The sequence below is a fragment of the Colobus angolensis genome, unplaced genomic scaffold (genome assembly GCF_000951035.1).
Source record: "Colobus angolensis palliatus isolate OR3802 unplaced genomic scaffold, Cang.pa_1.0 Scaffold142, whole genome shotgun sequence".
In the NCBI taxonomy this organism is placed as follows: Eukaryota; Metazoa; Chordata; class Mammalia; order Primates; family Cercopithecidae; genus Colobus; species Colobus angolensis.
In genome coordinates this window covers 5,881,557-5,891,197 of record NW_012114511.1, presented here as the reverse complement: position 1 = coordinate 5,891,197, position 9,641 = coordinate 5,881,557, and the positions used below count along the sequence as shown (strand labels likewise).

At 39.2% G+C, this 9,641-nt stretch overlaps 1 protein-coding gene across 2 annotated transcripts in view; it reads right to left on the bottom strand.

Annotated features, from left to right (window-relative positions):
* Positions 1–594: 594 nt before the first annotated feature.
* LOC105507012 (ankyrin repeat and KH domain-containing protein 1-like) overlaps positions 595–9,641 on the bottom strand; it is a 67,200-nt gene continuing 58,153 nt past the window's right edge. For both annotated transcript variants that reach the window (XM_011935354.1, XM_011935355.1), the window contains exons 8-10: positions 8,066–8,303; positions 7,012–7,203; positions 595–1,105 (exon numbers count right to left, since the gene is read on the bottom strand). In XM_011935354.1, the coding sequence (XP_011790744.1) occupies positions 981–1,105; positions 7,012–7,203; positions 8,066–8,303 (555 nt within the window). In that variant the 3' untranslated portion in view covers positions 595–980. The remainder of the gene's footprint in view (positions 1,106–7,011; positions 7,204–8,065; positions 8,304–9,641) is intronic.

Sequence of the window (9,641 nt, the reverse complement as noted above, 5' to 3'; positions counted from 1 at the left end):
GTTTTTTGTATTTTTTAGTAGAGACGGGGTTTCACCATGTTAGCCAGGATGGTCTCGATCTCCCGACCTTGTGATCCGCCCGACTCGGCCTCCCAAAGTGCTGGGATCACAGGCTTGAGCCACCGCGCCTGGCCTTTAAGGCAATACTTTCATAGTTTTTTCTAAATAAGAAAAACTAAGAAATCTAATTCTCTATAACATTTACAGCTATGTACGTCACACATAGGTTTTGAAGAAATATATCAGAGAATTCTGGGAAAAACTCTAGAAAGTGGTTTAAAGCACTCTCACAAAATAAAAGGCAAAGCACACATTTCAGCAAGAGGCATGAACACTTAAATGGAATATTATTTTTATATAGATTATTACACATATGAACCTGCCACCTAATTTGAAATTTTGGAAAGCCAAAACAGAAAACACAAAAAGAACAGAATTTGTAGGAATGTACTAGGAGGATGATTAACAACAGTAGCTTTGTTTTTAAATGTCTAATCAGAGAAACAACAGAAATCATTCAAAGGGATGATGGATGTACTGATTACTCTGACTTGATCATTACACATTATATACATATATTGAAATATCGCTCTGTACCCCATTAATATGTTCAATTATCATGTGTCAATTAAAATAATAAGAAATCACTCAAAGTGACTTGACTTGTTACTCTATTCTGTGAACACATCATTGAATTTATGATATATCTAACAGAGGGCAGTTTAAAAAGCACAGAAATGTCAAATGCGGGTGGGGTGAAAGGAAGAAACAAACTAGTAGTTTTACTAGGAAAAGAAACAGTATGCCCTGTTCAACACTAAGTATTTTCAAATACATTTAATACATACAACAACTAGAGCAGGTAGCCAAGTTTTTTTTTTTTTAAGTTACTGTATACAAAGTATGCAAACCACTGATCTTAGTGTTTTCTAAATGTTAAGTATAAATGGATATTAACATTCATGCAAAAATATTTGAAATTAAAAATATCTTACTAAATCAGCCCCTGCTTGAAGTAAAACATCTGCAACATCCGTATGTCCATTTTCACAAGCATAGGTTAAGGCTGTGTCTCCTGTTGCTGTTGTAGCATGCACATTAGCGCCTAGCAAACAAAAAAGCACACATTTACTTTTTGAACTGTAAAATTATATTAGATAGTCCAATTTTGCAATCTGGTGAAACTAAAGAATTCAAAATGTGAAAATATCAAAATGCATTTTAAGTATAGTAGTTTTCCTTTATTTATTTTTTTTTTTTTTTTTTTTTGAGACGGAGTCTCGCTCTGTCACCCAGGCTGGAGTGCTGTGGCCGGATCTCAGCTCACTGCAAGCTCTGCCTCCTGGGTTTATGCCATTCTCCTGCCTCAGCCTCCCGAGTAGCTGGGACTACAGGCGCCCGCCACCTCGCCCAGCTAGTTTTTTTGTATTTTTTAGTAGAGACGGGGTTTCACCGTGTTAGCCAGGATGGTCTCGATCTCCTGACCTTGTGATCCGCCCATCTCGGCCTCCCAAAGTGCTGGGATTACAGGCTTCAGCCACCGCGCCCGGCCTAGTTTTCCTTTAAATATGCTTTATAAAAATAATTTGAGTCATACCAAAAAGAACTAAACCAAATGATTTTAAAACACAGTAATTTGCCCTTACATCACTAGTAAGATACACCCAAAAGAATAAAAGAGCTGCAAAACTAAAAAATATTAAGCATTTTTCAGAAATCATATTGGTGGTACTTTTGGTTTGTGTTCAGAGATAGTTCTATGGATATTGTGGTATAAATCAAATGAGCAATTATTTCGTGAGAACAGAAATTTTGGGCATGGTTAAGGGAAAACACAGATATAAGTTTTTTTTTTTGAGAGATAGTCTCACTCTGTCACTCAGGCTGGAGTGCAATAGCATGACGCAGCTGCAACCTCTGCCTTCTGGGTTCAGGCAAGTCTCGTGGCTGAGCTTCTCGAGTAGGTGGGATCACAGGCACATGCCACCACGCTTGGCTAATTTTTGTATTTTTAGTAGAGATGGGGTTTCACCATGTTGGCCAGGCTGGTCTCGAACTCCCAACCTTAGGTGAGATATAAGATTGTTGAACTTGAGTAAAAATCTTGTGGTTCTGGCCAGGCACAGTGGCTCAAACCGGCAACCCTTGCAGTTTGGGAGGCTGAGGCTGAGGCTGAGGCTGAGGCTGAGGCGGGCGGATCACTTGAGCCCAAGAGTTTGAGACCAGCCTGGGCAATATGGTGAAACCCTGTCTCTACCAAAACAAACAAACAAACAAAAAATTAGCCAGGCATGATGGCACATGCCTGTAGTCCCAGCTACTTGGGAGGCTGAGATGGGAGAACTGCTTAAGCCAGGTAGGCGGAGGTTACAGTGAGCTCAGATCATGCCACTGCACTCCAGCCTGGGCAACAAAGCAAGACTCTGTCTCAAAAACGAAACAAAACAAAAAACACCCTTGTGGTTCTGAATTGGAAGTACTGAGGTGGTCCCTTAGCATCCTTCGAAGGTGACCAATGAATTCCTGATATATTTAATCTATAAGAAAAATACATATTTCCCAGCCCTGATCAACTAAAGCCAAGACAATGGTAGTAGACTAAGCATAAATAGCATCTTTAGCTTAGATCGTGGTCTCTACCATTTACTACTAAATGAAATTAGGGCTTCTTAGAAAAATGACTGATCCCAAGGATGGAGCAGGAACTGTATAAGACGGACCCGGAACACCTTGCCATATCAGAAAGCAAGGAAACTATCAGAGACTGCAATGAGGTCATGTCAAAACGATTTAGGAGCTAACCTTATTGATCAAAGATACTCAAACTGTCGCATCTTCTGACAATTTTTACATCAAAAAGAATAATGACCACGATGAAGTAAAGGCCATCTTATATATTCAAATCCAAAAATTCAAAATGATGTTCAAATAAAAAACAAAAAACCGGGCCAGGCACAGTGGCTCATGCCTGTAATCCTAGCGCTTTGGGAGGCCAAAGTGAGAGGACTGCTTGAGGCCAAGACTTCAAGATCAGCCTAGGCAACAAGCAAGACCCCATCTCTACAAAAAATAAAAAAATAAATTAGCAGGGCCTAGTGGTGCATGCCTGTAGTCCCAGCTACTTGGAAGGTTAAGGCAAGAGAATCCCTTGAGCCCAGGAGTTCGAAGTTGCAATGAGCCACAATCACACCACTACATTCCAGCCTGGGTAACAGAGCGAGACCCCGTCTCAAAACAAAACCAAACAAAAAAACACTTCACTGATCACCTTTGAAGGATGCTAAGGGACTACCTCATCACTTTGGAAACTGGCAGATAAAGGGGGAAAAAAAGACAAACATTTTCTTGCCATTCTTTTTTTTTTTTTTTTTTTTTGAGACAGAGTCTCGCTCTGTCACCCAGGCTGGAGTGCTGTGGCCGGATCTCAGCTCACTGCAAGCTCCGCCTCCCGGGTTCACGCCATTCTCCTGCCTCAGCCTCCCGGGTAGCTGGGACTACAGGCGCCGCCACCTCGCCCGGCTAGTTTTTTGTATTTTTTTAGTAGAGACGGGGTTTCACCGTGTTAGCCAGGATGGTCTCAATCTCCTGACGTCGTGATCTGCCCATCTCGGCCTCCCAAAGTGCTGGGATTACAGGCTTGAGCCACCGCGCCCGGCCTCATTCTTTTTTTTTTTGAACCGGAGTCTCGCTCTATCACCCAGACTGGAGTGCAGTGGCACAATCTCGGCTCACTGCAAGCTCTGCCTCCCGGGTTCATGCCCTTCTCCTGCCTCAACCTCCTGAGTAGCTGGGACTACAGGTGCCCAACACGCTTGGCTAATTTTTTGTATGTTTTAGTAGAGATGGGGTTTCACAGTGTTAGCCAGAATGGTCTTGATCTCCTGACGTCGTGATCCACCCACGTTGGCCTCCCAAAGTGCTGGGATTACAGGCATGAGCCACCACGCCCGGGCTTTCTTGCCATGCTTATATTGATTTGTACTTAATTTACAGGCAAATAGTTGAGGAGAAGTTTCTCTTTATGGATATTCAAGGAAGGAATAAACGAAGGAATAAAAGAACTTAAGAGTATCGCCTCTTTGTAATCCCTAATGAATTAATGGATCTAAGCAATGCTCACCAATGGCTAATAATATCACAAAAACAGAGACAACTATATACTTATTACCTCCTGAAGAAAGTATACACATATCACCTATGAAGTAGTCCCATTAAAAAACAACAACAACAAAAAAGAATCAAACCTGAATACAATGAAGTCTCTAGATCTAACTACTAATTTACAGAAAAGTCAAAGGATAGAAAAACAAGTTAAACAAAATAATAGTGATATCATCAGGAACATTCACACTCTGGGAAGCCTAATGGAAAAACATTCTATTTCTTCAACCAAAAATTGCAAGAAGAAAGGTAAGAAAAATGAAATGTAGCCCATAGATTTAAAAAGTCTTAAGAGACATATTGATTAATAGTGATTGTATAAATCTTATTTGAATCCTAATTCAAACAAGTCACTAAACACATACATACAGATTTATAAAACTATCAGAGAAATATGAAAATGGCTTGGATATTTGCTAAGAAACTCATTAAAATTTTTTAGGTAGGAAAATTGTATTGTGGTTATTTTTAAAATTATCTTTTAAATACTGAATACTAACACTTTTATAAAAGTAACATTTTAAATAATTAATTTTCAAATTTTAAAAATAAAAAGTTAAAAATGTTTCTTTTAAATAAAAATAATTTATAAGAATGGGGATGTGGAGGAAGTACAGATGAAATAAGATTGTCCATGAATTAGACATTCATGTTAAAACACTAACTAGGTGATGGATTCTTAGGATCTCAAATACTACAATCTCTATGTTTGAAAAAATGCCGTAACAAAAAGGTTGTTAAATTTGTTTTAATTGTGTAGGCCTTATTTGAGTTTTCTTTAGTGCCACACTGTAAGAAGCACTTCATGTAAATAAATTACACTTAAAACTGGGGGGAAAAAATGGTTTTAGGTAGTGATCACATAAAAGTGATTCTCAAACCCTAAGATAGTTTCTATGAGCTACCTACTTCAAATAAGCAAAAGGAGCTAAATCAATGGTAATGCAGTAGAAAAAAACAATGTCAAGAGTTCTAAGTTTGAATGAACGTTGGCTCTGTCCCATTAGCTTAGTTACCTTAAAAGGAGTTATATAACATCATTGCGCATCAGTTCCCTCATCTACAAGAATGTGTTTAACATTTCTCATTACACAGGAACCAGTGGCAATTAACAGAGATAACACAAAAGCTGAGCAAAATGTCTGATATTCAATAATTTCTTAATAAACATTTATTCCTTCTTTTAAAAACATGTTACAATAGCATGACTTTAGCTTAAGAGAGGGATGTGGGAAGAATGTACAAAGATAACCACTAGCAGAGAAAGACTCTTGAACAGGACACAGTAAAATGACTGAATACATACGATAACTAGAGTGATTAGCAGTATTTGATTCAGGAAAAAAGTCAGCTTTTATGGTTGGTTTGTCCAAACCATAAACCATCCAAACCATTCACAATCTGGTTAAAGGCCAGGTGTGGTAGTTCACATCTGTAATCCCAGCACTTTGAGAGGCTGGGGCAGAAGGATTGCTTGAACCCAGGAGTTTGAGACCAGCCTCAGGAACATGGCAAAATAAAAAATACAAAAACTAGCCAGGCATAGTGGTATACACCTATAGTCCCAGCTACTTGGGAGGCTGAGGCTGAAGGATTATTTGAGCCCAGAAGGTTGAGGTTGCAGTGGAACATACTCACACCACTACACTCCAGCCTGGGTGACAAAGCACGACACTGTCTCAAAAAAAAAAAAAAAAAAATCTGATTTAATAAATTATTTCAATAATAATTCAAAGGAAAAATTGAGGTTGGGCTATATTAAAATTAATGTTAACAATGAAAGCCCAAAAGGATGAATAAAATTTTGCTAAATATTTTCTTTTACATATTAACTTCTCTATATATCAAATTTGTATCAAATAATGTATCAGACCTGGAAAAAAAGAAAAATCTGATATTATTTTCAAAGAATATATTTACATCTGTTGGGACTAATTTTTTTTAGTATGTTATACAAAACTACAAATATTCTATGTAAAAGTACTTATTGCTTACCACAGCTTAACAATAAAGCACAAATATTTTTAAAATTAGTACTCTGCAAAAACAAATTAATTCCCACTTTTTTCAGATGACTTAAAAATGTCAAGAAATGAACAGACTTAAAGGTACCAAATTACACCCTCAATATGTCATCATCCTCACCTCTTCTTATTAACAGAGACTAGGAGAAACTAACATCTCCCTTCAACAAGCCACAAACAATTAGAGGGAGAAAGAAGGTGAACGAGATACCTTATGGTCACTACACAAACATTAATAACAGTATGAAATCTTTTTAAAAATGAGTTTTAGAGATTTAGGAGTCTAAGATCAGTTAAATTATGGAGCTGTCTTTCAACTTTTATAGAAATGAAAAAGTTAACGGTTGTTAAAGTGAACAAAGCAATATGTCTTTTTCTAAATGGTATTTTTAATTATTTAATTTTATTTTATTTTTAATTGACAAATAATAATTGTATATATTTATGGGGTACAATGTGATGTTATATGTATATGTTGTATAATGATTAGATCAAGCATGATTAACATATTCATCACCTCACATATTTGTGGTGAGAACATTTAAATCTGCTCTTAGCAATTTTGAGACATACATTATTGTTAACTATAGTCACCATGCTATGCAATATATCATTAAAACGTATTCCACCTATCTAAGTGAAACTTTGGACCCTTTGATCAACATTTCCCCTCTACTTGTGTACCCTCCTCCCACCTTCATCCCCACACTCTGGTAACCACCATTCTGTTATCCACTATGAGCTCAATGTTTTTAGATTCCACATATAAATAAACTATTATTTGTATTTGTCTTTCTGTGCAATAAGGCATTTTAAAGCCACATACCAGAAGCCAGCAAATATTTAACCAATTCCAGGTGTCCCTCCTGAGATGCCTCCATCAGAGGTGTGGAGCAGCCAAGTTCTATATCAGCCCCTGCCTTAATAAGAAAGTCTGCAACTTCAGAAAATCCTCCACAGCAAGCCAAAGTAAGAGCAGTTTCTTGAGTTTCTTCTGTCTGGGCATTTATATTTGCTCCTAAGAAAGTATAAAAACAGATAAAACTAGTTGTTAAGAGACTTATAATAAAGATATTATTTTTCTGAATTTTGAAAATCATCTCTGTCTTCTCTGCTTCTGTGGTTTCTTTCCTCCAGGGTGTTCAGAATGTATCATCAATGCTATATATATATATATATGCATGCTAGTTGTAGTAAACTTCACCAATACTAACACAAAACATCCAAAGAAAACTGATTTTTCTAAAAGAAGTAAAACTGCGGCCGGGCGCGGTGGCTCAAGCCTGTAGTCCCAGCACTTTGGGAGGCCGAGACGGGCAGATCACGAGGTCAGGAGATCAAGACCATCCTGGCTAACACGGTGAAACCCCGTTTCTACTAAAAAATACAAAAAACTAGCCAGGCGAAGTGGCGGGCGACTGTAGTCCCAGCTACTCGAGAGGCTGAGGCAGGAGAATGGCGTAAACCTGGGAGGCGGAGCTTGCAGTGAGCTGAGATCTGGCCACTGCACTCCAGCCTGGGCGACCCAGGGAGATTCCGTCTCAACAAAAAAAAAAAAAAAAAAAAGGCTGGGCACGGTGGCTCAAGCCTGTAATCCCAGCACTTTGGGAGGCCGAGGGGGCGAATCACAAGGTCAGGAGATCGAGACCATCCTGCCTAACACGGTGAAACCCCGTCTCTACTAAAGAATACAAAAAACTAGCTGGGCGAGGTGGCGGGCGCCTGTAGTCCCAGCTACTCTGGAGGCTGACTCAGGAGAATGGTGTAAACCCGGGAGGCGGAGCTTGCAGTGAGCTGAGATCTGGCCACTGCACTCCAGCCCGGGAGACAGAGCGAGAGTCCGTCTCAAAAAAAAAAAAAAAGAAGTAAAACTGCTTTACCTTGTGCTAAAAGTAGTGCCACCATTTCTTCATGTCCTTCCCGGGCAGCTTCCATCAAGGGAGTGTATCCTTCATCATTAACTTCTTCAAGATTTGCTCCCCTTTCAATAAGTAGAGCTGCCAATTCAACATGTCCTCCACAGGCGGCTAGCGTCAATGGAGATTCAAATGAATCTGCAGGCATGTTCACTTGAGCACCACTATCCAAAAGCAAACGTGCCACCTCTACATGTCCATCCTACAGATTTTCAGATGTAAAGAAAGAAGGAGATAAATTTTTTGTTTTGAGATTTTTTTAAGTGGGAGAGAAGAAAGCAAGAGATTGGAAAAAGATAGGAAGAAAAAAGACAAGATTAGAAGATTCAGCATAGACAGCCTGTATATTATCATGCTCATCTGAGCCTTATCAAAAGTTCATCAATATTGTTCTTAAGTAATTTTCAAATTATTTTAACCAACTTTTGAGCAAGCCCAAAATTCTCCAAAAGAATGAGATTTGGTGACATAACAGAAATCCAAATAATTTTAAATTTCCATTTTTTGAAGTTCAAAAAACTGTGAAATCTACAGTCAATGCTACCTCAAAATAACTAGGTTATACCACTGCCAGGTCAAATATAGTCATACCCTCAAACTCAAGTGTCATTTTCAAATGTAGAAACTGTATTACATCTATTTCAGAAACAAAAGCATGGCAAAAAATAACACAACAAATTATGTGAAGTCATTACCACTTGGGATTATGTCACCAACATAAATGTCTCTGGATTGATACTATCCTATCTTTTTCCTAATCACAACACCTTGCTGCAATGAGGCAAAGATTTTGCAATGATGTAAAAATAAAGATACTCATTTGTAAAAATTTTTTACCATGGCCTATCTGCATAGATAGTAAGGCAATTAACAATAAAATATTCTTATGGTGGGTATCAATTCTACCTATGACCATAAATACCCTGCTTTAATTTCAAAATTTTAAAGTCAAAATTTATGTAGGTCTTAAAGCTTGTTGTGACACATAAGGTCAGAGGCTATATTGTACTATATTTCAAAAATGACCATAATGTTGCTAATGAAAAATAAATACTGAGTAGAAAAATAAGGTTTAGGCTGGGCATGGTGGCTCACGCCTGTAATCCCAGCACTTTGGGAGGCCGAGTGTTTGGACGAGCGGAGGCAAGATGGCGCAGTTCCGGCTTCTTCACCGTCAGCTTTCCCATGCCCGGGAAAGACACAGGTCGACTAGGCAGGCACAACTCGACCTCCCACTGAGAAGAACCGGAACCTGCCTAGCCACGCCTACCGCCCCGCCCCCGACCCGCCTATGTCCCACCCACTGCCCTCCCACTTCCGGGCCCAGGACATAAAAGCCACTCCCTGTGGGCATGCGGTGCGCACTTCCTCAGCCCTCACTCCTGTGGGGACTGTAGGAACTCCACCCGAGAGCTCCACCGGCTCCACTGGGTGACTCTCCCGGCCTCCCCTGCCTGAGACCGAGGGACGGGACCTCACCCCTCCCCCACACCTTCTTTCCTGAAGCTGGGGGACCAAAAATAAATGTGCAGTTTTGCTC